This window comes from Phocoena phocoena, chromosome 10 (assembly GCF_963924675.1).
Source record: "Phocoena phocoena chromosome 10, mPhoPho1.1, whole genome shotgun sequence".
NCBI classification, from domain to species: Eukaryota; Metazoa; Chordata; class Mammalia; order Artiodactyla; family Phocoenidae; genus Phocoena; species Phocoena phocoena.
The window spans coordinates 85832342-85860172 of record NC_089228.1 but is presented as its reverse complement, the minus strand read 5'-3'; the positions used below and the strand labels follow the sequence as shown (position 1 = coordinate 85860172).

The window sequence follows — 27831 nt, the reverse complement described above, 5'->3', positions numbered from 1 at the left end:
TCGTGATCACGTCCTTAGAAGCTGGGGCAGACACCAGCATATTCATGGGCCAAGCACAAATGCCGGTGGCGGGGGAATGCCGGTTTGGGGGAGTGGTGGAGAGAGGGAGCGGTTCTCTTGCAGCGGTTGAGGGGCTAAGGAAAAGTTAGACAAACGAGAGGGACAAAGGTGACGGCACGGCACTCCTCAGGTGTCTCTCCCAGCGACCCTTCCCAGGTCGCGCAGGAAGCCAAGCCACCCGGCGCTCAGGGTTAAGGTCCAGACTGCGCGGAGATGCAGAGCGAAGAGCGCGGGGAGAGGGCGCTGCTTCGCGTCTCGGCCACCTTCAGCCCGCGTCCGCCGCCACCCGGCGCGTCCGCGCCGCCGCCGCCGCCGCCGCCTTGATCCCTGCACTCGGGTGCGCACGCTCGCTTGCCTGCTTCCTGCCGCCGCAGCCGCCTGGGCCATGGCGACCTGTTTTCGGCTGCGGAGCTGCCTGGCCCTGCACCTCCTGCGGACGCCTCCCAGCCGGGTGCTCCGCCCCCGCGCCGACTACCCGGTGGCCCGGATTCGCGGCTACGCCCGGGGCCCATTGGGCCTTTCCTCGGCCCTGCTGCGCACCGACGGCTTCGTGGGCGGCAGCTGGCTCCCGGCCGCCGCCACCTTCCCGGTGCACGACCCGGCCAGCGGCGCAGAGCTGGGCTTGGTGGCCGACTGCGGGGTACCCGAGGCCCGCGCCGCCGTGCGTGCCGCCTACGAGGCTTTCTGCAGCTGGAGGGGGGTCTCGGCCAAGGTGAGTGCGCGCCGGGTCCACGGGGCGATCGGGCTTTGCCCTCTAGCGAAACCAGCTGTCACCTCCCCTCCCCAATGCTCCGGCATCCACCACGCGGACAGTCATGGTAACAAGAAAAGAGATGGCCCACAAATCCGTTTGGAGCGTCGGCTTTGTGCCAAGCCCTGTGCCGGCGCTAGGGAGCACAGCCCCAACCTCAAGCCTCATAAGGTATCCAGTAGGTGAGGCAGAACACCAACATGCGATTACAAGCGAGCAGGCTGAGCAGGCCGGTGCGTGCGTGTGTGCATGTGTGTTGGGGGTGGAGGGCGGGAAGGGTCAGGGAAGGTGAGAGCACGAGTGACTTCAGAGCATCTTCAGTGGTCCACGAGGAGGCTGGTAGTGAGTGCCTCGGGCTCGAGTCACGAACTCGGCAGTGGAGAGAACTGGGGAAAAGAATCGAGCAGGGGAAGGGACCAGTCCAGGACCAGTCTCCAGGTTTGGGGCCTGTTTAGAGAGCTCCATCTATTAACTGACACAGAGAATAGTGGAGAATTGGGGGTGCGGGATGGGGGCTGTTAGAGCACTTATTATGTGACACCTAGGAGTCAGCCCAATGAAGTGACTGTCCACCCTGTCCGTCAGCATCCTTCCTCTGAAGAAAGATACAAATCCAGCAATAAGGTCCAAGTACCCGAGGGAGTCATAGCTTTCATTCATCCATTAGATATTGTCTGGGCAACTGCTATGCCACGCACTGTGGGAGGTGCTTGCGATACAGCAATCAACAAAAAAGATTCCTGCCCTCTTGGAGTTCACTTGGGGGTGAGGCGTGGGAGGGGAGTTCTAACCTGTAAACAAAACATAGCTAAACAAATGTTAGAAGTGATGGATGCTATGAGGGAAAAAAAGGTAGAGAAGGAGGGCTAAGAGGATCAGAGGCCAGAGAAAAGGGGCAAGATGCAAAATAAGTAGTGTGGGCAGGTGTATTGGTTTGCTAGGGACGCCATAAGAGTATCACAGACTGGGTGGCTTAAACAATAGGAATTTCTGGTCTCAAAGCTCTGGAAGCTAGAAATCTGCTATCAAGGTGTGGGCAGGGTTGGTTTCTTCTGAGGCCCCTCTCTCTGGCTTGTAGATGGCCGTCGTCCCCCATCTTCACATGCTTCTGCCTCTGAACTTGTCAGTGTCCTAGTCTCTTCTTGTGAAGACACTAGTTATATTGGGTTAGGATCCACCCTAATGACCTCATTTAACCTTAAAAACCTCTTTCGGGCTTCCCTGGTGGCACGATGGTTGAGAGTCCGCCTGCCAATGCAGGGGACGCGGGTTCGTGCCCCGGTCCGGGAAGATCCCACATGCTGCGGAGCGGCTGGGCCCATGAGCCATGGCCGCTGAGCCTGCGCGCCCGGAGCCTGTGCTCCGTAACGGGAGAGGCCACAACAGTGAGAGGCCTGCATGCCGCAAAAAAACAAAAAAAACTCTTTCAAGACCCTATCTCCAAATGCAGTCACATTCTGAGGTACTGGGGGGTTATATGAATTGCGGAGGGGGACCCTATAACATCAGGGTAGGCCTCATTGAGGACATGAGATGCAAAGACCAAAGGAGGTGAGGGAATTCAGCTGGAGCAAAAATCCTGAGTCAGGGGCATGCCTGACACAGGTGTAGATCAGCAAGGAGGCCCGTGGGCTGAGGGGACTAACGTGGGGGGAGAGTCTTAAGAGAAGGGTGCTGGATCCAGTGGGCTGCGGAGCTATTTTAAGGACTGAGTGGGGTTTTACTGCGAGTGAGGCGGGGCTCCATTTCAAAGGGTTTCAGTCTATTCCCAGTGCTGAGAATAGACTGAAGGGGGGGCAATGGTGGAAGCCCAGAGGGCTAGGAGGCTGTGCCAGTGACTCCTGTGGGAGATGCTGATGGGCCTGCACTAGGGTGGGAGCCGTTCAGGCGGTGAGCAGTGTTCTGATCAAGGATATATTCTGAAGGTAGAGGCAACTGGATTCCCCGACAGATTATTACAGACGAGGTGTGAGAGAAAGACAGGATGGAATGATGACCCGAGGGCTTCTGGCCAGAGCCACTGGAAGGAAGGAGTAACTATCCAGAGACGGGAAGGGAGTGAGAGGAGCAGCATTGGGGCGAGACATCGGAGCTCAGCTTTGGACACACTGAGTCTGAGACGTTGTTAGTCACCAAGTGAGGGTGTTAAGTAGGATGTTGGCTACGTGAGTCAGGAGAGGGAGGCCTGAGCTAGAGACAACACGCGTATGCACTTACAGCTGTGGGAATGGCGAGCTTACAGGAAGGGTGGGCGTCGAGGCTGAACCCTGGGCCCTCTGCCGTTGTTTTGGAGCCCCACCAGGGACCGCAGCCTCAAGCCTGCCATGTAGGGGTGTTACAGTGCCCTGGAGCTCTTCCAGGTGCAATCAGGTGGTCTTCCCTGGGGCTTCTTGAAAGGACCTTGGAGCGTCTTACTAAGGAAGTGGTGGGTTTGGCTTTCTAAGGAAGCTGGGTCCACCTCTGCAGCTTGGACGGTGGGGCGCAAACGCAGCTTGTAAGGCAGCTTTCTTGCCCCGAGGCCTCTGCTGCTCGCCCCGCTGCCCCCCAGCTATCTTCTGCTTTCCTCTCTAGGCCCACTCACGTCCCGCCATTCCTGGGGTCTGGCTCGTGTATCATGTCTGCCATGGCGTCCGTTGGACCACACAGCCTTCCGTCAGTCTCCCCCGAACCCGTAGCGTGGCCCGTACCCTTGTCTCGCCCTTCCCCTTGACATCTTTTACATTACTTCACGTCTTTCTTTTCACGCGTTTTATGACCTCCTTTCTCCACCTTGTGAACTCCTGGAGGAGTTCAGGGAAAGATGGTTACTGACGCGTTTACTAACCGCCTTATAAGCTGATGCATTACTTCCTTGTGGCCTGCTGTTAACGAATCACCCCAAACTCAGGGACTTAACAAAACGCAACAACACAAACTTACTCTTACAGTTCTGGAGGTCAGAAGTCCAAAACGGGTTTGCAGGGCTGCATTCCTTCAGGAACTCTAGGGCTTTCCTTGCTTTTTCCAGCTTCTAGAAGCCGCCCGTAGTCTGTGGTCTGTGGCCCCAGAGCACTCCAACCTCTCTTTCTGTATCACACCTCCCACACTGCCTCTGCCCCACCTCTCTCCCTCTTATAGACATCCTTGTTGGTTACACGGGGCCCACCTGGGTAATTCAGGATCATCTCCTTACCGCAAGGTCCTTGACTTAATCACGTCGGCAGAATCCCTTCTGCCTTGTAAAGTAATATGTTCACAGGTTCCAGGGATTAGGCTGAGGCCCTCTTTGAGGGCTGTTGTTGCGCCTTCCACAGCTGAGTACTGTTCTTGGTGCTCCAGGTGCATTTTGTTTAGTCCTTTCAATGGCCCTGTGAGGTAGACAGTCGAGCCATGCTGTGCACGAGGAAACTGGCTTACAGAGGCTCCTGGTTATGTAACTTCACTGTCGCTCAAGTGGAGGGTCTGGGATTTGAGCCCCACGTTACTCCATCCACCACCAGCCTCCCCAGCGCCCTGTCTGAGGCCTGCACACTTACTCAGCTCCTTACAAAGGCTGGAGCTGCTTCCTGGGGCTGGCGCCACGGAGTACCACAGACTTGGTGGTTTAAACCACAGAAACGTGTCACCTCAGTTCCAGAGGCAAGAAGCCTGAAATCAAGGTGTCGGCAGGGTTGGTTCCTTCTGAGGGCTCCGAGGGAAGGAACGGTTGGTTCCAGGTCTCTCTCCTCGGCTTATAGATGGCCATCTTCTCCCTGTGTCTCTCTGTGTCATCTTCCCTCTGTGCGTGCTTCTGTCTTGTCCAAATTTCCCCTTTTTATAAGGACATCAGTCATAGTGGGTTAGGGCCCATCCCGATGACCTTGTCTTAACTGGACGACCTCTGTCAAGACCCCATCTCCCCATCTCTGAGGTGCTGGGAATTGGGACTCCAACACGCCTTTTTTGGGCAGGCGCAACTAACCCGTAACACGGGCTGCGCACACTGAGGGCAATTTGTGGCCTCTGCTGGTTTCTGTGTTCAGACTGGACCCTGGGTTTTCTGCCAGCAAGCAGAATCTGCTTTTTATTCTTACCGTTCTCATGCTTTCCGTGTTCTTCTCTCATTCTCTCTCAGACTCTGTGTGGTGCTCTATTCCTTGCAGGCCATTTACTCATATTTCTTTTTTTTCTCTAATCCAGGCCTCCTAGATTTTAGTCTTTCCTTTCTTACCCAGAATAAGTCACAGCACACAGGCCCACAGTCATCAGATTCTTAACCAGTGTTACACAGTGAGGGTGAAATTACTGCAGCAATACTGTTTTAAGAGCTGTCAATGCCTGTTCTCTGGGGGTTGGAGATTCAGAAGACTTCATCTCAACAACACCCTTGAGAGCTAAGATAACGAAGCTTATTAGCTTATCCAAAATAGGGAAGGGAAAGAACACAGAGAAAGATGGTTAGTGGTCCTTACAGTCTCAGGCTCCCTGCTCATGAGTGGAATGAGAAAATAATTTAAATCTTAACACCTGCTGGATGGATTAGGATGACAGAATCACAAACAAGGTTTGCTCGTTGCTGTGGGCAACACTTCAGGTAGGTAGGAATAAACCAAAGATTCTCCTTTGCTTCGGATACACCTGTTTGGATGCAGGAAGCCAGAGCTCCGGGGCACATCTTCCTTCGGGGCACCTCTGTGTGGCCTGGTTGACCTGGATTCTCTGGGCCCTCTTTTTTTTTTATGGTTTTATATGAGTTCCTTAAAAAAATTTTTTTTGTTTGTTTTTCTTTTTTTGCGGTACGCGGGCCTCTCACTGTTGTGGCCTCTCCCGTTGCGGAGCACAGGCTCCGGACGCGCAGGCTCAGCGGCCATGGCTCACGGGCCCAGCCGCTCCGCGGCATGTGGGATCTTCCCGGACCGGGGCACGAACCCGTGTCCCCTGCATCGGCAGGCGGACTCTCAACCACTGCGCCACCAGGGAAGCCCTAAAAAAATTTTTTTTAAGAAACCATTTCTTCCATAATATACTTAATAATCCAATTCATTCATTCATCCTTTTATCTTTGGAAATTTTAAAAAACTGTGATAAAATGTACATAACATAAAACTTACCATTTTAGCCATTTGCAAGTGTACCGTTCAGTGGCATCAAGGGCATCCACGGTGTTGTGCCTGGGCCCTCTTCTTAAGTGTGCAAAACCCATTCAGATGCCTTACCCTGCAACCTCCACCCCAGTCTGTGGGACAAATTTAACTAGCCAGTGAGTCGTTAAAATAAAGAACTATACTTGAGGACGTTGTGTTGAGTGAAATAAGTCAGTCACGGGACAAAGGCTGTATGATCCCACCTATATAAGGTCCCTAGAGCAGTCCAATTCACAGAGACAGAAAGTAGAATCGTGCTTGTCAGAGGCTGCGGGGAGTGGAGAGTTACTGTTTAACAGGTACAGAGTCTCCGTTCTGCAAGACGAAAAGCATTCTGGAGACGGATGGTGGTGACTGCTGTACAACACTGTGAATGTCCTTAATGCCACTGAACTGCATACTTAAAAATGATTAAGATGGCAAATTTTAGTGTATTTCACTGCAATTAAACGTACTTTTTTTTAAAGTAAGGAACTATACCTTAGTGTGGTGAAATTCAAGTTATTCATATTTACCATAAATAATAACAGCTGTTCCACAGAACTTTTTTTCTCTCTTACAATTTATGACTCCGCACACCTTGTTAGATGCAACTTGACAACTGGATCTTTGTTATCACTTATCAAAGAAAGATCTGTACACCTGAAACAAATATAATGTGTGTCAATTATACCTCAATTTAAAAAAAAGGTCAATGTATGTCTCCCCAAGAATGAGACCACACAGCAGATATTTTAGGAAACTGAAGATTATTTAATAGTCTCTCTCACACTTGGCATTTTACTATTTTTTAATTCTTTTTCAGGAGAGGAGTTCTTTACTTCGGAAATGGTACGACTTAATGATACAAAATAAGGATGACCTTGCCAAGATAATCACAGCTGAAAGTGTAAGTTCAGATGCTAACTTACTACCTGAAGAAGTTGTCCAGGAGTTCTTAGACTGAAGCATGGGGAAGCCTCTAACTTCAGTGCTGTAGCCAAAGAAAACGTGAATTCCTTGCCTAACGATCAGATATCAGCTAATTCTTATTTTGGGCACAAAATTAAGTCAGGCACGCCTATTTAATAATATGCAAGAAATAGATTTTGAGTGGGACTGCGTGAATACTCCTTTTCCACCATTCCAGGTTTTTAGCATGTGATTGCTTTGATTGATTTTTCATGTTGTTTTTGTACATTTTCAAAGGTACCAGTTTTTTGGTTGCTCTAATAAATTACTTTCCACCGTTCACAACATTTAGAAGATGTTAGAAGGAAAAAAAATTGAAGAGGCAGTTCTAGGTGCCTCCTCCTAATTGTAAACATATTGAGAATGCAAATGATGATTGTGGCTCAGGGCGGTCTTGAAACTGTTAGGTGTCATTTCGGGGGCCTCCAAGAAGCCTGGTCCTTTATGTCTCAGTGCAGAAACAACAATTCAACGAGAGGCAAAGTGATAGATAAGAAGTGATTTAGGACTTCCCTGGTGGCGCAGTGGTTAAGAATCCGCCTGCCAATGCAGGGGACATGGGTTCGAGCCCTGGTCCGGGAAGATCCCACACGCCGGGAAGCAACTAACCCCGTGTGCCACAACTACTGAGCCTGCACTCTAGAGCCCACGAACCACAACTACTGAGCCCACGTGCCACAACTACTGAAGCCTGTGCGCCTAGGGCCTGTGCTCTGCAACAGGAGAAGCCACCGCAATGAGAAGCCCATGCACCGCGACAAAGAGTAGCCCCTGCTCGCCTCAACTAGAGAAAGCCGGTGTGCAGCAGCAAAGACCCAATGCAACCATAAATAAATATATAAATTTATTTTTTTTAAGTGATTTATTAGAATAGGTTGCTTGTGAGGCTTACAAGCGGGCAGGCAAGCATTGCGCTGCCCCAAGTACTTACTGGGTTACATTTTTATAATCAAAGGAAGAGAGGGGAGAGGGGGAAGACCTTCTTTGTCTTTCTTGAGTAGGTACCACGTTTCTGTCATCGGCTCCGCCTCCACTTTTGGTTTTTTGTCCCTACATGGTCAGGCCAGGACTGTCATGGCACTTTGGAAAAATTATTTCAGGTCTCACTACAATGAGGGTCTTTCACTTTGAAATGTCCTTTCCATAAATGATTTTTGTGTGCGCACAGAGCATGTGTTGGGGGTCATTAACTTGATGACACCACCGACAGGTTGTAGGTCTCATGCCACCATTGTTTTATTGTATTGGGGGCATGTCTCATGCTTCTGTTGTATGATTTTGTTGCTAATCAAGTTAGCTTGATTTTGTCAAGCAAGCCAATCTGGCTTTGATGCTAAGCGACTTGTTCGGCTTTATGAGTCAAGCAAGCCCACATTGTTTCAGGATTTTCCCATTACTTTCTTGAGTGATCATTAACCTTACTGTGGTCTCCTAAAGTCCCCTCTCTATCTACAGTCCCCTAATGGGGTTTCTAAGCTATTTGATTATCCTACTCAATTCCTATCAGCCTGGCAGGCTTCCTTCCATCACCATTTGTGATTCTGCTTTCTAAGACTCACACTGAGGTTAGTGTTGACTTAAAATATATTCACAACCGAAAAGTTGAGAGTTTTGTTTTATTCGGCGGGAATTTTTAGGACCTCAAGCCCGGGAGGCAGCATCTCAAGTAACCCTGAGAGAACTGCTCTGAGGAGGTGAAGTGCAGAGCCAGGTTATACAGAAGTTTTGCAACAAAGAGCGGGTAGTCTGAATGTCAAAGGATTATTGTAAAGAAAACCAGATCCCAAGTTAAGGAATTTAGCGCTTTCCTTTGTATGGGAAGGTGCAAGATTCTGGGCTCACTGAAATCATTCCTTTGATATGCACCTCAGCTCTCTGGGGCCAGTATCCTGTGTTTTCACATCCTGAGTTCACTCAGGGCTCACCAGCTCACATTGGGGCTGCAAATCGCTGATGACTGTGACATCCTTTGTTTACTGATGTGGCAGGAAATATTCCATTTCTCATTAGAAATTTCTCAACTACCCTGTGGGTTTTGTAACGGGAGACTTTCCTGCTCTGCTTGCATCCTTGAAGAATTTAGAAACTCAGAATCATGCTTTCGTTATTAGAAGGTAATGAGTGTGTCCTTTTCTGATTTAATTTAGGGAAAGCCATTAAAGGAGGCACAGGGAGAAATTCTCTATTCTGCAAATTTCCTGGAGTGGTTTTCAGAGGAAGCCCGCCGCGTTTACGGAGACATTATCTACACCCCAGCAAAAGAAAAACGGGCCCTGGTCCTCAAGCAGCCCCTCGGTGTGGCCGCAGTCATCACTCCAGTATGTGGCAGGATCTGCAAGATCCTGGGGGAGGAGGTTGAGTGGGGTTTGAGCAGGTGTGCTCATCCTGTTAGCTCTGTCACCTGTTCTTGGCTTCCTGATGCCATTGCTGCCTGTGGAGGTGTGTTTCCTGGTCCTCTGCGATAGGTGTGAGATGTGTGGTGGTGGCCAAGGGGCACTTCTAATGCCTGCAGAAGGGGACTGACCCCCTGGAGGACCCAGGGGCTCCTCTAACTTAGCATAAAGGCTTCTTCTTGGCATTGCCTAGTACATCTAAAAAGATCTTTGGTATTTATTATTTTTTAAAAAGACTTAAGATTTGACAATTTTTAAACGTGCTATAGTTTTGAGAAAATTTTATGCTTAATTTATGGTTATCATCAACAGCAAAGTATTTATGTATCTACCAGCAGGCACTGGGCCAGGTTCTGAAAGTAAAATGGCTAAAAAATAAGATATTGTGTCTGCCTGGATAGGGCTGCAGTATACTTGTGGGGCACCCAGCTTTCTCTACATGAACTGCCTTTCTTGGGTCCACCTTCTAGATCCCATATTAACTTCTCTACAGTGTCTGCCAGCTGGTCTCAAGACTGCTTATCTTTCCCTGCTCACCATAGTTACAGAGAACTGCCCCCCTCACTGCCTAGACTGACCAGGTTTGACTCAGAGCCGACTCTCCACTAGCTGTGTGACCTTGAGCAAATTACTTAACTGCTCTGTCTCACTTTGTCCAAACCTGCAAACGAGGAGAAAAATACCAACCTCACTGGGTTGTGATGAGAATTTAATTAATTATAGTTTAAAAGTGCTTAGAACAGTGCCTGGGACAGAATAAGCACTATATGAGTTTTTGCTGAAATAAAACATTGTTACTATAGATACACAGATGTGTACAGAGAGCTATCTATAAATATATATAGAGAGGAAAGTAATATATCATCTACCATTTTCAAAATCACCTTTGCTAATATTTTCCCCCTGCAGGGTCAGCAAACTATGGCCCTCAGGCCAAATCCAGCCTACTGCCTGTGTTTGTAAATAAAGTTTTATTGGGACAGAGCCACGCCTATTCATATACATACTGTATTGTCTGTGGTCTTGAGTCCTCGTGACAGAAACTGGACATCCCACAACGCCTAAAATTTTTACTACTCGGCCCCTTACAGAGAAAGTTGGCTGTCCCCAGTGTAGATGATTTTGTACTGTTTTAAACTCTGAAGATGTTTCCTGTCTCTATGAGCCTCTGTCTCCCCAGTCCCTGCAGTCAGCAGGTACCAGGTGTTCTGAGAGCTCAGCTGTGCAAGAACAGCTCTGCCAGGCAGTTGTGCACTGGAATTTGCTGGCTGACTTCCCAACCTGCCTGCCTTTGGACCAGGGGGCAGTCCTTCCTCTCACTTACCTCCTCTCTCTTCTGATCCAGTGGAATTTCCCCAGCGCCATGATCACGAGGAAGGTGGGGGCCGCCCTGGCCGCAGGCTGCACGGTAGTGGTGAAACCTGCCGAGGACACGCCCTTCTCTGCCCTGGCCTTGGCCGCGGTGAGCTCTCTGCACAGAGTCCAAAAAAAGGATGTTATCTGGGACGGAAGGAAAGACTTTCGAAACCTTCTTTGCCTGCGTCTCCTGTTTGATGGTGTTGTGTTTTAATTCACTAGCCATTATTTTAACCCAGATGATGTTCTTCTTAGAAAAAATAACAGATGGGGGAGTCTTCTGTCATCTGTAGGCAATGTATTGTTTAGCCTACCCTAAAAATGATATCTAGCCATCATTTTTATTAAGTCATAGTAATGTAACTGAAATGTGGGCATTTCTCAGATTCAGGGACCTCTTATTTACCGTTCCCTTCTCCAGCTCAATCTGCGTCATATCTTGTTCTTCTGTTTAAAACCCTCTAATAGCTTCTCATGTCTCTCAGAGTAAAATTCAGGCTTCCTGCAGTGGCCTTCACTTTTTAAAAATTGGGAATGTTTGATGAGTTTCTCCTGTTCTACACATTCCCCTTCATCCTTTTCTGTCCCTTACAATTTATCTTTTGAAGAAGCGAGACATTTGACCGGTAGAGTTCCCCATAGTCTGGGGCTTTGCAGATGGCACACCATGCACTGGGTTCCTCTGTCTGCTGCATTTTCCACGGATTGGCAGCTGCATCCAGACGCTTCCTCAGATTTGGGTTCGATCCCGTTTTGTGTCCTTTTGTCAGGAGGCGAGTAATGTCTGGGTGTCTCCGTTTTCATATTTGCAGCCATTGCTGTGCAATGCCGCTCAGTCTGTTAATTCATTACGAGTGCAAAAATGGTTGATATTTGAATTCTTTCCTTTTTCTTTCATTTATTCACCAGACCACTTCTATAAATCAAAGCCACCCATCATCTCCTGTGTGGTTACCCAATGGTAAATTCCCATAGGAAAGACAATATGTTTGATTGTTTCTTTTTATTTACATTTTTCCAAATTAATGCATCTATTCCTGTCATCTGCCTAAGGCTCCCAATTAGTGTGTTAGTGGCATTATGTGCTAGTAGATTTTAACGTATTTGATGAGTTTCAGTTTGCTGTGGTTATTATCCTTGATGAAGCTCAGATTGCCCCCATTTTTGGCCAACGGCAGCCTCTTCGAGTTGGCTCTTTTATCTTTTAACATAACTCTTAGTTTTTGAGACCTTCCTTGCTAGTATGACAAGATATTTTAGACTTATTATATATATTTCTTGCCTCAGACCTGGGATTAACCATTTTTGCAGAAAGCCCTTATTTCTTCTGGTAGGAAATTCTATTTTAAGACTACATTTGGGGCACTAGGGATGGTCATTGCTACTAGTTGCTCATTGTTTCTAGGCCTTTTAGTGTCAGGGCTAGGAAATATACATATATGTATTCTCTCTCTCTCTCTCTCACACACACACACACACACACACACACACACACACACAATAAAATAGTGCTTAAATTCATACAGAAACTTCCAACAACACATTAATATCACATTAGCACTATTAAGAATCTTATTTCAGTTCCAAATATATTCTGTCCCTAAAGTCAGCCTGGTTTTTTTTTTTTTTGCCATTACTTTTTAGATTAAAACATCTATTTATTTCTCTTTTCTGTTTTTCCAGTTTGGTCACTTGCTGCCACGTTTGCTGTTTCTCTTTACAGCTTGCAGACCAGGCTGGAATTCCTCCGGGTGTATACAACGTTATTCCCTGCTCTCAAAAGAAGGCCAAGGAAGTAGGGGAAGCACTTTGCACGGATCCCCTAGTGTCTAAAATTTCCTTTACTGGTTCAACAGCCACTGGAAAGGTATGTGACTCAAGTCTCAAAAAACCAAATGGCATTCTAATATCTTGTCTTTATAGAGTATCAAAATACTATTTCATCTTGATCACCATTTGTAGGAAGATTTCTGGCAGTGTTAAAAGCTCTGTCCCAAAAAAAAAAAAAAAAAAGCTCTGTCCCATAACGTAACGTACAGTCATTTTCTGGAGATATCTGGATGCTGTTCCTTATTGTGACATGACCTAGGTTTCTATTTGACAAAACTGTTTAGGGGTAGACAAGTTTCCCATTATTTGTTGCATGTGAAGTAGCTGAAAGTTGTCCATAACTTTGGAATTCCCATAACTCTGGAATGCATGTTTCTTTCATAATCTAGAATTAAAGAAATGGATGTCTTAGAATTGAACAAAAATTGTGTTTAGTATAAAGGTGCTTACAGAAATAGAAAGGTCTTTTTTTTTTTTCGTTTTTTTCCCCCCTCATATGTTGAAAAGTTCTTTCCCGAAAACTTCATTTGTGTGCCTGTGAGTGCATTTTTACTTATCCTTTTAAATGTTCAAAAGAGAAAAAAAGCAGAGGAGAACAAAAGTTCTTATTTATGGTGTTTGTCTCCGGATAGTATACTTTTTTCTGCTGGTATTTATATATACACACACACACTCATGCTAGAGACGTACATAAACATATACCAGATAAAAATAATATAAATCTAATCTGAAAGTTTTGGTGAAACTGGTCATTTTTTGACACCATGAGAAACAGGAGAGAATAAAGCAATTTTAGTAGCTCCCAACCATAACCACATTTGTCATGCCATAAACGCACACTTGGGAAGCCTGCCATTCATTCCAGAAGCAGGAATTTTTAGATCCATAAACTGCTACCACCCTGATCAATGGATCTTGCAGAGCAAACTTACTCTCAGAGGGTTTCAAGATATCAGTAGTTAGAGAAAAAGAGAGAGGCCTGGGAAAAAGGTGGTAAACCTTTGCCATTGAAGCCAGAGAAATTCTCAGATGCTGGACAAAGGCCAGCCACTCATTACTCAACCTCGCTTTGCTCAGTGAACTATCCCCATTGGATAGACCCCAAAGGAAAATGTCGACCATGTTCCTGCCAAGCCCAACTGTGCCTCTTAAATTATTTACGCAGGACAGTGATTCACTTCAAGTGGTTTAAAGGGAAGAGTGATAGGAATCACTGATAAAGGAATAGCCAGGGGCCTCTTCTGAGCTGATCTTTGCAGAGGATCAGTGGCTGAGCTCCTGATCTTGCAACGTAGAATTTTGCCTCTACTGAACCCCATTCCGTCAGCCTGTTCTGGAGATGCTGCCCTGCCCTCACTCCTTCCAGGGGGACCACCCCTCCTGGGGCCTGCTGCGGGGACAGCAGCCATGCTTTATAGCACATGATACCTCATCTGTTCCCCCACAGAGAATTCAACCATGAGTGGTCATTTGACCCGAGGAAAACAGATTCATAGGCTGGCCAGTGACCTAGGACGAGTGACCTGGCCATAGAGAGAAGAGCTGGGCACTCACGTTCCCTTTCTAGGGCTTTGAAAGCTGAGATCCTGAGAAGGTCAGCAGGGGGAACTGGAGCAGAAAGGATTCCTTAAGACGTAGCAGGACTGCAGGCAGTGCCACAGGGGTCATGAAGGTCAGAGGCAGGTTCAAGCCCTCATCATGCGCACTGAGTAGCAAGAAGACGCAGTCAGAGGACACAGGTGGAGGCAAGCGACCCAAGAGCGAGCAGAGTCAGAAAAATCAGTGGCCTGGCAGACAGCAGTTCTTAAAAATTCAGAAGGAAATAAAGAAATAGGTTTACTCACACCGGTCAGAATGGCCATCATTAAAAAGTCTACAGATAAATGCTGGAGAGGGTATGGAGAAAAGGGAACCCTCCTACACTGTTGGTAGGAGTGTAAACTGGTGCAGCCACTATGGAAAACAGTATGAAGGTTCCTCAAAAAACTATGATCCAACAGAGTTGCCATATGATAAGAGTTGACATAGGATCCAACAATCTCACTCCTGGGCATATATCCAGACAAAACTATAATTCGAAAAGATAACATGCACCCCTATGTCCATAGCAGTACTATTTACAGTAGCCAAGACATGGAAGTAACCTAAATGTCCATCAACAGATAAACGGATAAAGAAGGTGTGGTGTGGTATGTATATACAGTGGAATACTACTCAGTCATAAAAAAGAATGAAATAATGCCATTTGCAGCAATATGGTTGGACCTAGAGATCATCATACTAAGTGAAGTCAGAAAGATAAAGACAAATACCATATGATATTGCTTATACGTGGAATCTAAAAGATGAACTTATCTACGAAACAGAAACAGACCCACAGACATAGAGAACAGACTTGTGGTTGCCAAGGGGGAGGGGGGCTGAGGGAGGGATGGAGTGGGAGTTTGGGATTAGCAGATGCAAACTATTATATATAGACTGGATAAACAATAAGGTCCTCCTGCATAGCACAGGGAACTATTCAGTATCCTGTGATAAACCATGATGGAAAAGAATATGAAAAAGTATATACACACACATACACATAAATATGTATATATAACTGGATCACTTTGCTGTACAGCAGAAACAAATAACGTTGTAAATCAACTATACATCAATAAAATAAATTTTAAAAAAAGAAATAGGTTTAATCTTAAAACTTGTACTACTTTGTTGAATAGTAACATTTCATTGAGAAGACCGTTTTTACTAGTTCATTGCTGGAATCTTAACATCTGGGCATATAGAGAAGTACCAGCACTGAAGCAATTTTCCAGCTTTTCTGAATTTTGACTAAGAGACCTATCATAAAACCCACAGCTGTGTATCACAGGGACCAGTCCTGGAGTGACCTTGGGCTTGTGACCACTGTTCGTTTCACTTGAACCATCCAAGTGGGTCCACCGTTCTCATAGCTGTGGTTGGATGAAGACCTACTATTGTGTAATAAAGCAAACATCCCTGGGCAGCTTTCCTAGGCCATAAGAATCTCTTCCTGGATATTTAAAGCCTAATAGTTATATGTATCAAAAAGCCTTACAGGGGCTTCCCTGGTGGCGCAGTGGTTGAGAGTCTGCCTGCCGATGCAGGGTACACGGGTTCGTGCCCCGGTCCAGGAAGATCCCACATGCCGCGGAGCGGCTGGGCCCGTGAGCCATGGCCGCTGAGCCTGCGCGTCCGGAGCCTGTGCTCCGCAACGGGAGAGGCCACGATGGTGAGAGGCCCGCATACAGCAAAAAACAAACAAACAAAAGCTTTACAGTTGTGCATTGAGCTAGTGATTCTACTTCTATTTATACTGAGGGAGTAACTGCAGTGTTGTTTTAATAGCAAGGAATTGGAAGCAAATTAAATTTCCAACAGATGGGGGCTGAATAAATAAATGAATGAGTAGCTCTGCAGTGGAATACTAGGCAAGCAGCTAAAGGATGTTCTAGAAACACACGCTGATGTGGGTGTGTTTAAAGTGTTGTGAGCATGTTATGATGTTCCAGATATATGACTAATTGGGAAGATAAAGCAGGTTATAAAGCTGTGTAACTCTACCATCCTGTTTTCTTTAAAAAAAAAAAAAAAAAAGGCACATGTCCCTGGTGTGTGTAGCCAAATTCTGGACGGATATACCTTAAGATTTTATCAGTGGTAAGCTATGGGTTATGGGGTTATGGGTGATTTTATTAGCATATCTCTATAATACGATAATTTTATAATTTTTATCATAATTTTTTATGTTTATCATAACAAATTTATCATAATTTTTAATAGGTCATACATTGACATGGTTCAAAAACCGGGACAGTATAAACATGGTTATATTCAGAAGTTTCACCCTCACCCCTATCCCTGATTTCCTCCCTTTTATAAATAATTTTTAGTTTTTTTATCTTCCTTGTGTTTCTTTACCAAATACAAGCAAATATGAATACACATAGATTCTTTTTTTTTTTTTTTTTTTTTTTTTGCGGTACGCGGGCCTCTCACCGTTGTGGCCTCTCCCGTTGCGGAGCACAGGCTCCGACGCGCAGGCTCAGAGGCCATGGCTCACGGGCCCAGCCGCTGCGCGGCATGTGGGATCTTCCCGGACCGGGGCACGAACCGGTGTCCCCTGCATCGGCAGGCGGACTCTCAACCACTGCGCCACCAGGGAAGCCCCACATAGATTCTTATTTTCCCCTTTTCTTATGCAAACTGTCATCTCGTATACACGACTGTGCACCTGGCTTTTTCCACTACTGGGCAATTTTTTGAAACAAAGGCTTACCGGGCCATGTAGTTGACTCGGTGCTCACAGCATCCCCTCATCTGCTCCCAGGTCCTGTTGCATCATGCAGCAAACTCTGTGAAAAGGGTGTCCATGGAGCTGGGCGGCCATGCCCCATTCATCGTGTTTGACAGTGCCAATGTTGACCAGGCTGTCGCTGGGGCCATGGCATCTAAATTTAGGAACTCTGGACAGGTGAGTCCCAGGGCATTTTTCTGGGTTGTGTGTTTCACAGATCCTACCCCCTTCCTCACCTCCTAGGACGACACTCCCCTCATTCTTTGTCCATGCCCTCTTTCATCAGGTGTTTAGTAAGTGCCCCCTCTTTGCTTGGGGCTCTGCTAGGCTCAGAGGGTCCAAAGAGAAATAAGGTATTATCCCTGGCTTCAAGGCATTTCCTGAACAGCAGATGCCTTTTAATCAAATCATTCTCTCATCTCATCGTTCATCTCCTCTTTGAATCTGGTTATTTTCATAGTTTTACCTCACTGGGCTTTTCTCTGCTGAACAGGTTTAAACATCTCCTCAGACACAAAATAGCCTGAACACCTAGGGTCTGAGGCCCACAGTCTTAAGGAAAAGAAGGGAGGAAAATGTTGAGATGGAGCCTTTAAAAACTCAAAACCCTGCTGCCTGGATCTCATTCTTCCCGAGATGGAGGGGGCATGACAGGCACCCACTACAGGGCTGCACACACTACAGTGGCCCAAGGAGGGTCCAGGTTGTCCTTGGGAGAGTGGTGGCCTGAGCTCACCCCTTGTAGGGAATCCTGGAGCATTAGATCTAGCAGGGAACTTCCCAGGTATCTGACACAAACCTTGCATTTTACAGCTGAAGACATGAAACTCTAGAAAGACTAATTGACTTGAAGTCATACATCCTTGGGTTCAGGATCTGGGACTGTGAGCCTAGGGCCCAGTCTCCCAACTTCTATCCAAGCTGTCGCCAGGATCCTGGCTTCTTATACAATATTCTTAAGCACTTTGTCTTGGAGTACCATCACTAAGCAGTTTTAAATGCATTCCAGAAATGGAATGATAATTCCTGAAAGGTTATCTGGGGGAAAAAAAGGTGAAATGTTGTACAATATTCCATATTAAATAGCTTTCATCCTTGTTTTGGCCTTTGGTAATTAATTTTTCTCCTTTCACATAACCTAATAAGCTTGGTTGTTTCGGAAACAGGTATGTTTCCTTTTAGAAACACAAAATGGCAAGGTATGTAACCTTCAGAGTTACACTTATAAAGTTACAACTTTGGGGTGTATTGCTTTAAGCCAATAAAAATGGACAGGATACAAAATTATCTATAGGCTTGTTTCTATTAGAAAAATACACAATTAAGAAAAAAGACAAAAAAAAAAAAAAAACGAAAAAGCCAAGAAGAAAACATATCAAGGGTAACTACATTTCCTGTAATGTGTTTATATTACATAATTTTAAAATATTAGGTCTAATTAGAAAAAATAATAAGCAAAGGGCTTTTCAATAATTTAGGCTGACACAGAAGAATGGTCTTGCGTCCATTTTCAAAATCTCGGATTCCGCCAAGCAACTGAAAGGTTTAATAAGCTAGTGGATGTAAGTTAGCCTTTGAATCCCTTTCCTTCTAGCTCTGCTGTCACTGTAGCATCACTGTCTCAGGGAGTTACAGCTTCTTGTGTTGGTTTTATTCTTTCCAATAGGAGCCATTCGAAAAAACTTGGGTTAGGTGGCTTTTTGGTTTTTTGCGCACAGATATTTATCCTCGCTTACCTGTTTAACCACAGGGAGGTGGCGGCTGTAGAGGGGCTTGGAGAAGTCCATGCACTCAGCACGTTTGTCTTTAGGGCCAAGCCCACGTGGGGAGGAACACAGCAGGTAGAACACAGGACGGGAATCACCTGGGGAAGTGCATTCACATTCAGAGGTAGCAGCAGGCACACGGTTATTGGTTGGGTCAATAGCTTCCAACAAACTGTCAGTGTGAGTTTGTTTCTTTTTGTCTAGACTTGTGTTTGCTCAAACCGTTTCTTGGTGCAAAGGGGTATCCATGATTCCTTTGTGAAAAAATTTGCCGAGGCAATGAAAACAAACCTGCATGTGGGTAATGGATTTGAGGAGAGAACTACTCAAGGCCCGTTAATTAATGAGAAAGCTGTAGAAAAGGTAAGTTCGTTTTATCATCTGTTCAATGTCATGGTTTCAGTATCAGAAGCGTAACTAGCAAAACCACTCTGGTAAGGTGGCCAGCAAGGCGGTTTTGGAAACAATGGAGAAATCGGGAAAACAAATGAGTTTCTGCCAATTTGTACAAACTGAGTGGCACCACGTGGTTATAAGCTTTTCCAGCTCCATCAATTCACTGAGTCCCCATGAGATCTGTCACTTCTGTTCTCCTACCGCCCTCCCTAAATTTTCTTTTACAGTGGTGTTAATTCTATCTCCTGCTGCCTCAGGAATTAAGATCCTGAAATACAAAGTTCTTTAATTTCTGGAACACCTAAAAGGAAAGGAAAAAGGCTTTGTTTTTTGAGATCGTTTATGTTTCAGCTGAACTGCTGGCTGGCACTGAAAACAAAACGCCCTTGCAGAAGAATCCTTGGCGAAAACACCCTGGCAGGAGATATAGAGCCACAGAAATCATGTTTAAGATTTAGAGATGGCAAGAAAGGGAAACTCCTTAAGCAAGGATTTGTTTGTTCAAATAATGTCACAATCTTGACTACTAGCGAGGTGAGTTTTCTCTTCTTGTCCTACTGTTTTAAAAAAATAATCCTCTTTAGAGTTGCTTACAAGGAGGTTTCATATAATACCAAACATCCGGTATGCTCCCTAGATAAGTCCTTACTTGGTAGAAAGGATTTCAATAGGATTTTAGTAGAAAATGGAGGCTGGGGGTTGTGCGGGGGGGGGGGGGGGGGGGGGAAGGGGGCACAGCCAGCCTCCTGGGTCACCTGAGGAACCAAAATCAAGTTAGAGCCAGGTCAGCACCCAGGTGGGAAGCACAGCCCAGTCGCTGTTCGTCAGCCTCCTGAGGGCCTGAGGACCAAGCCCCGCCATGGCTGCCCTGACCCAGTGGGCAGTCTGGTTGGCTGAAGATCATATCTGGTGCCTTCCCCAGTAGACACCAAGGAAGCACTGGGGTTTTACAGAGCTCTGATAACATGTCTAGTTATTGCCTTGGTATTCTCTACCTCTAGATAAAGAACATACATTAAAGTTTACATGGGTACCACCTGCATTTCTGAGATGCCTTTGGACCCTGGGCACTCAGCCAGCAAAGAAAATCTGGCTCTGTACCAGCTATGGTTCAAGTCCCAGAGGGGTGGTTCTTAACCCACCCAGTACCTTTAACAACTACAGATGCTTCGGTCCTACTTGAGGAGATTGGGGGTGAATTTGTCTGGAGTAGGGCCTAGCCATTTAGTGCCCCAGTTATTGCTAGTTTGCAGACTGGGAAACCTGTCTGGAGATTTTGTTGTTATTCTTGCCAAAGTGATTGTATAGACATTGCTCTCTAGAGGACGCTGTTTCCTAGGACCTCAAGCAACTACAGTTGAAGGTTTGTTTTTGTTTTTTCCCCTCTGAGAGTTTAGTAGAAAACATCTTGTCTGAAAACAATCCCTTGTGCTGGCTTTAGTGTACATACAGTCACAGGGTAAATACCTGGGGGAGAAAAGTGCACATCACTTTTAATGTGACAAGAGGAGGACAGAGCATATTCTAATTGAGGTCAAATAGAATGGGGCCTTGTTAAGTATGTTAAATAGAGGTATTTTTAGAGATATAAATCATAGAAAGGACGCTAATGGGGATTTGTTGCAGACAGTGAACTATGAGAGCATTAGAAGGGGTGAGGATCTCAAAAGGGTGAATCTCGATGGCAGACTGTGCCCAAGCCTCTATTTATCTCTTCTGAAATCCTACAGCATATTCCGCTGAGAATGGGAGGCAGGGGGAGACTCCAGTGGACCACGGATTGTGAAGAACTTCTGGAAGGCAGCAGGGATCGTGTTAACAGAAAAGTCAAAGCAGATGAGGCAGGCCCAGGGGAAGCCTGCAGAGGAAATGGGTGTCATTTCTAGGATGGAGCTTTTCTAGAAATGGCTGGGGTAGAGGGTAGCAATGGGAGGAGGGGAGAAATAGTGCTAATTGGTTCTACTTCTGCACAGTTTTCTGGGTCATTTCCCTCCACCCACCACCAACACATACAACGTAACAGAGGCATTTGCTCTGGGCAGGAAAATGCCTCTGAAGAAATAGAGCAGCCAGCCTACGAGGAGTACAGAGTGAAGAGTGAGGGTAGGCACGCCAGAGAGGAGCTCCCCTGCCTTTGCCCTTTGCTCGGGTGGGGCCACCCCTAAAGTGAAGCCTGCCGAGTGAGATAAACCCAAGCTTGGTGTTGTCCCTCTCGTTCGGGGAAGAGACTGGAAACAGCAGAGGTCACCCATGTCACCCGTTGAAATTAACCAACCGCATACTTCATTAGAAAGATGAACAACCAAGAATCTTGACAGCCCTAGAGGAAAACCCACAGCACATCAGAGGAGGGTCAAGAAGAGCAAACAGAACAGTTGACTCTCAAGAAAGTAGATGACGCTGTGAACAGACAGGATTTTTTCCAGGAATCTAGTAGTATTCTCCAAGAGTTCTGAGATGATAGTACATCTATAAAACAGAAGCAGGTTCTATGAAAATGAAGCAATGAGAACAAGAAAGAACGTTTTTATTTATTTATTTGGCTGTGCCGTGCAGCTTGTGGGATCTCAGTTCTCTGACCAGGGATTGAACCCGGGCCACAGCAGTGAAGGCCTGGAATCCTAACCACTAGGCCACCAGGGAACTCCTAGAAATGTTTTTTGAAATTGAAAACATGGTGGTCAAAATCTTTTTAAAACTCAGTAATGATGATGGAAGACAAAATCGAAGAGAGCTCTTAGAATTTAAAGCAAAAATATGGCAGGAATGCACAAAGAAATCGACCTGAGGTGACAGGTGTATCCATTTTAGTAATAGGAACTCTAGAAAGAAAGACTTGAGATGGAAGAAATAGGATTATCAAATACTAGAGGAAAACTTCTCAGAGCTACAGGAAAATAACAATTCTTCAAAATTGAAAGACTTCGTCAATTGCCAAGTAGAATAATAAAAAGAAAAACCCAGATATGTTTCATTAAAATTTTAGAATGTTAGGAACATACCAGAATATTCAAGAAGCTTCCAGAGGCGGGAAAAGCTACCACAAACCCACAAAGGAGTGAGGACTTTTTTTTTTTTTTTTGGCTACTCTGCTGGCATGTGGGATCTAAGTTCCCTGATCAGGGATCGAACCTGCACTCAACGTTCTGAAGGAAAATTACTTTGGGTCCAAATTCCATCACCAACCAATGCAAGGTAAAACACCAGACATGCAGTGTCAGAAAACTCTGAAGGTAAACCATTTTCAGTGCACCTTTTTTGAAACAACTACTCGAGAATGTATTAGAACAAAATGAAAGTGAAATCCAGGGAGGAGAACAACATGGGATCCAAGAGCCTGGAACTACCAGGAAGGAGATGAGAACAAATCCCAGGAAGACAGCTGAGCATCAGGCCTGCAAAGACATGGGCATATGTGTATTAGACTGTTAGACAAACTGTAACGGCAAACAGCGAGAAAATCACAGAGGTGGGAGGAGACAGCATGGTACACACCATGTGCCCTCTTGCCTCTGTACCTCTGTGCATTTGGTTCTTTCTACCCAGAAGGGACCAGGGTACATTAACCTATTTGAAAAAGAAAGAAACCCAGTTACAGTTTTTTTGAAAAAGAAAGAAACCCAGTTACAGTTTTCTGCAGTTTAAACGTTTCCCAAGTATCCTCAACCACCTTTCCCAAGGGCTCTTCTTTTTCTCTTCACACAGGTAGAGAAACATGTGAGTGATGCCATTTCCAAAGGGGCCACTGTTGTGACAGGCGGGAAGCGACATCAAGTTGGAAAAAATTTCTTCGAGCCCACCCTGCTCAGCAACGTCACCCGAGACATGCTCTGCTCTCAGGAAGAGACTTTTGGGCCCGTGGCACCCGTTATCAAGTAAGGTCATCCAGTGGGTCGGAAGACAGGAGAAAGGATAGGAAAGGAAAAGGAAACCCGGAGAAATCCAGTTCATGTGTCGTTTGAGGCCTGGGTGGGGGATGGGCTGAAGTAGAGAGCAGGGTTGTATCAGTGGAAGCACTAAGTTCAATGTAACATTTAAAAAATTTTGTTTCTATTATTGCCTCTTTAGACCACAAAATTTACCAAATTCTCTACTTTGCTCTCTTGCTTTCTGCTGAACTAATTTTTCTTTGTAATGAAGTACATACTTTAAGAGTTCTTTCAAGGGTGTCTGTGGGAAATGAACTGTGTGTTCTTATGTGACCTTTTATCTCACAGTCACAAGTAAATAATAATTTACCTGCATAAAATTCTAGCTTCAACACTTTGAAGATGTCACACCTTGGTCTACTTACTTCCAGGGTTGTCACTGAGAAAGCTGATACCTGGTTCTTACTCCTGTGAAGGGATATGCTTTTTCTCTTTAGAGACTTTTAAAATTCCTCACAGCCTCTGACGTTCTTAAATTTTACCATGGTAGCTTGGGTATGGCACACTGTGAGCTTTTTCAGTCAGAGGTCCAATGTCTTTTTTAATGTCTAAAGTGTTTGTTTAGTCCTGGGAAATTCTTGGTCATTATTTCTCCAAATATTTCTCTCTTCTATTGCTAATGAAATTTATAGATTAGGGCTTCCCTGGTGGCGCAGTGGTTGAGAGTCCGCCTGCCGATGCAGGGGATACGGGTTCGTGTCCCGGTCTGGGAAGATCCCACATGCCATGGAGTGGCTGGGCCCGTGAGCCATGGCTGCTGAGCCTGTGCATCCGGAGCCTGTGCTCCACAATGGGAGAGGCCACAACAGTGAGAGGCCCACGTACCGCAAAAAAATAATAATAATAAAATAAAATAAAATAAAAAATTATAGATTAATCTGACATTGGGGAAATGAACCACTTGGAGAACTTTCATCTTCTTTGTTTTAATAAAATTTTTTTTATCTGGAGTATGAACTTGACATTTTCCAAAAGGATGCAGTGGTTAGGAATGCAGGCTCTGGAGTTGAGCTGGGTGTAGATTCAGGCTTTGCTATTTCATACCTGTGTCCCCTTGAACAAGTTAACTTCTCTGAGCCTCAGGGTCCTTGATGGGAAAAGGAATAAAAACTAGTACCTGCCTCACAGGACAGTTTTAAGGTTTAAATGACATAATGTACATAAAGCACTTAGCACATTGCCTGATATCATTATGGGTGTTGTTGTGTAAATAAAGCATTAGGTCAGGGAGGGGGACACAGTTGTTACTAGGGGTCTCTAGTCTCACACTTCTTCTGGGACACAGGGCGGTGGGAGCACCACCCATGTTAGCACAGAAAGGTGAAAATCCTCAAGGATGTCACAACTGATGATGTGATGACTGCATTTTCTTTTTATTTATTTATTTGGTTGCACTGGGTCTTAGTGGCTCCAGGGCTCCTTAGTTGCGGCACGTGGGCTCCTTAGTTGCAGCAGGCAGGCTCCTTAGTTGCAGCATGCATATGGAATCTTGTTCCCTGACCAGGGCTCGAACCCAGGCCCCCTGCATTGGGAGCTCAGAGTCTTATCCACTGTGCCACCAGGGAAGTTCCGATGACTGCATTTTCGAGGCACAGGTGGCCAGTGAGGACATGGGTGATGCCCTGTTTTCTGTTCTCTGGCGGATAGAATGGCTTGCTCTCTACAGGTGGAGAGCCAAGCCCTGGGAGACACAGCTGGTCATCCTTGGAAGAAATAATTCTCTTGGGGTCACCCTCCTTGACCTGCCCTCCCCCAGAGCGCTCTCTTCTCTCCCAGTCGTCCTCTTGCATTGACTGGGGTCCGCCAGCTCTGCCCGGTGCCTTCAGAGGGCTGGCTGGCCGGCTGCCACTGCTGCTGGACCTCTGAATTGAGGATCTGGGATGCAGACAATGTTTTGCCCCCAGTTACAGTTCTGGGGCAACAGAAAAAGGCCTCTGAAATGTTGTTCCAGAAATAACGATGATAAAGCTGGAAGAGACTGCATAAGGCTTCCATGCTAGCAGTCTCATTTCCAAGGGGAACAGACCCCCAGCACCGTCACACTGTTCACAGCATAAGTGGTGGGGCCGACACAAGAGCCCTGGGCCCCAGTGGCCTCTGGCTGTTTTCCTTCTCCTACATCATGGCTGCTTCTAAAGTAGTTGTTATGATCGGTACATTTCTTTTTTTTTTTTTCGGCCTCGCCTTGTGGCTTGTGGGATCCCAGTTCCCCAACCAGGGATTGAACCGGGGGCCACAGCAGTGAAAGCGTGGAGTCCCAACCACTGGGCCACCAGGGAAGTCCGATTGGTACATATTCTTCTTAGTAGGTAGCAAGAGCCGTAATCCTTTTCTTAAGGCGTTTTGTTCGACATCTTGAATACTCCGCAGTTCCCTGTGTGTCTCCCAATCTCCTAGAGGAGATGAACTGGTGTTGATCCGAGCTCGCTAGCCTTGAACTCTGCACGGTTGCAGCGAGTGATGGTGTTTTCCTCTGTACTCTCTGCAAAGCTCTGATTAACCCCTCGCCCTTATTTGGGAAACAAATCAGGAGGAAATCAGCTGGTTTTCCTTACTCTCCCCTTAGGGATTTTGCTGATGACCCATCTTGACTTTGGCAGGTTTGATACAGAGGAGGAGGCGGTGGCGATCGCTAACGTGGCCGACGTCGGGCTGGCAGGTAGGCGTCTGTCCTCGCTCGGTAGCTGTCATAATCACTTCTCCAGCTGATGCCAGGGTGGCCTTTTAAACGTCACCCTGGGTTTTGAGAAGGCAACTTCATTGGAGCATGTGTTTCACTGCTTTCCCAGGGGCGGGGGTGGGCCTGTGCAAGTCCGTGTTCTTTTGCCTCATTCCTGGATGCAGGATGGAGACTCCCTGGTTGGAGCTGGGTATGGTCGTGGGAGAAGAAGCAGTGCTGTGTTTCAGGTGGAGAATGTTCCCAGAGGCTCGATGCCTGGAAATTCCAAGGGGTTTTCCTCCCATTTTGTGTGGCTCCTGGAAGTCTGAACAAAAGAGATAGCACCCGACCTCACAGAGAGCATCAGGGGCGATGAAGGAAGCGAAGGCAGCACAGGCAGAGGGAGCCTCACAGAGTAGCTGCCGTTCTTTCAGTTTGGACATGGACAAGGTGGCCAGAATGTACCCTATGACCCTGACAAAATTATATGTGCATAAATGCACTCAGCAAGGGCTTCCCTGGTGGCGCACTGGTTGAGTCTGCCTGCCGATGCAGGGGACACGGGTTCGTGCCCCGGTCCGGGAAGATCCCACATGCCGCGGAGCAACTAAGCCCGGTGAGCCATGGCCGCTGAGCCTGTGCGTCCAGAGCCTGTGCTCTGCAACGGCAGAGGCCACAGCGGTGAGAGGCCTGCATACCGCAAAAAAAAAAAAAAAAAAAAAAAAATTATGTGGATAATCTAACTGACGTGTGCAGGATGCACTGAACAGGAGGCCACAGGAGCTGCGTTCATTATTGTTACAGTCCTGATAGGAGTCGGTGAGAGCGCTAGCGAGAGTGGAATAGAAGCAGAAAGATGATTTCCAAAGGTTTTGAGATGAAGACGTGCACAGGACCAACTCGGGGCTCCACATGGGAGCAGGGAGGGTTCCAGGCCCGCACGACTAGGCAGATGGTCATCCATGGCATCCTCAGCTGTGGACATGATGTCTTTAATCAGGGGTCCCCAACCCCCAGGGCCGCAGCCCGGTACCGGTCCGCAGCCCATTAGGAACCGGGCCACACAGCAGGTGGTGAGTGGTGGGCGAGCGAGGGGAGCTTCACCTGCCGGTTCCCGTCACCCCCCACCGCTCGCATTACTGCATGAACCGTCTGCCCCTCCTGTCCATGGAGAAATTGTCTTCCTTGAAACCAGTCCCCAGTGCCAAAAGGGTTGGGGACCGTTGGCTTTAATGACTATTCTACATCCATGTCCTTTATCCCCATGACAGGTTATTTTTACTCTCAAGACCCAGCCCAGATCTGGAGGGTGGCGGAGCGGCTAGAAGTCGGCATGGTTGGCGTTAACGAAGGACTGATCTCCTCCGTGGAGTGCCCTTTTGGTGGGGTGAAGCAGTCTGGCCTTGGGCGAGAGGGCTCCAAGTATGGCATTGACGAGTACCTGGAGCTCAAGTACGTGTGCTTTGGAGGCTTATAGGATTCCTTAGTTCTTTAAAAAATAAGAAAGGAAGCTTTGCCACATGTATGGGGACATGCCATCCATTATTCTAAATAAGCCCATAGGGTATCTGAATTAGGAATTATTATTTTTTTTTTTGCAGTACGTGGGCTTCCCACTGCTGTGGCCTCTCCCGTTGCGGAGCACGGGCTCCGGACGCGCAGGCCTGGTGGCCATGGCTCACGGGCCCAGCCGCTCCGTGGCACGTGGGATCCTCCCGGACTGGGGCACGAACCCGCGTCCCCTGCCGATGCAGGCGGACTCCCAACCACTGCGCCACCAGGAAAGCCCTGAATTAAGAATTTTTTAAAGCTCATCCAGTCCTCATAATCTTATACAGATGCAAATCCTACCCCTCCCCCTACCTGACTAGGGACCAATACATGCCATGCGCCTGAGGCCGCAGACTCCCCGAGAACCAGCGTAGGGTTCATAGAATGAAGCCCTGGACCCCACCACGACCCCCTCTGCCTCAGAGCAAAGTGCAGCGTGAGGCCAGCTGGCCCCCACAGCCCCATGGTCACAGCTGGATCACTGCCTGGGTGCACTAAAGACACTTGCTGGGTATCCTGGGGTGTTGCTGCAGAGGCTGAACCACTCATTTTTTTTTTTTTTTTTTTGCGGTACGCGGGCCTCTCCCTGCTGTGGCCTCTCCTGTTGCGGAGCACAGGTTCCGGACGCGCAGGCTCAGCGGCCATGGCTCATGGGCCCAGCCGCTCCGCGGCATGTGGGATCTTCCCGGACCGGGGCACGAACCCGTGTCCCCTGCATCGGCAGGCAGACTCAACCAGTGCGCCACCAGGGAAGCCCTGAACCACT

At 47.0% G+C, this 27831-nt stretch overlaps 1 protein-coding gene across 1 annotated transcript; it reads left to right on the top strand.

Annotated features, from left to right (window-relative positions):
- Window positions 1-445: 445 nt before the first annotated feature.
- ALDH5A1 (aldehyde dehydrogenase 5 family member A1) lies at window positions 446-26991 on the top strand. Its single transcript, XM_065885338.1, has 10 exons — window positions 446-772; window positions 6719-6802; window positions 9012-9182; window positions 10603-10719; window positions 12337-12480; window positions 16798-16941; window positions 18735-18893; window positions 22632-22801; window positions 25456-25514; window positions 26786-26991. The coding sequence occupies exons 1-10, from the start codon at window positions 446-448 to the stop codon at window positions 26989-26991; spliced, it is 1581 nt and encodes a 526-aa protein (XP_065741410.1).
- The last annotated feature ends 840 nt before the right edge of the window (window positions 26992-27831 follow it).

Bases quoted from the DNA above. Each gene is read 5' to 3' on its own strand.
- ALDH5A1 (XM_065885338.1), top strand. From the start codon at position 446: ATGGCGACCTGTTTTCGGCTGCGGAGCTGCCTGGCCCTGCACCTCCTG. The intron at 773-6,718 runs GTGAGTGCGCGC...ATTCTTTTTCAG, and splicing joins GGAGGGGGGTCTCGGCCAAG to GAGAGGAGTTCTTTACTTCG. The intron at 9,183-10,602 runs GTATGTGGCAGG...CTTCTGATCCAG, and splicing joins TGGCCGCAGTCATCACTCCA to TGGAATTTCCCCAGCGCCAT.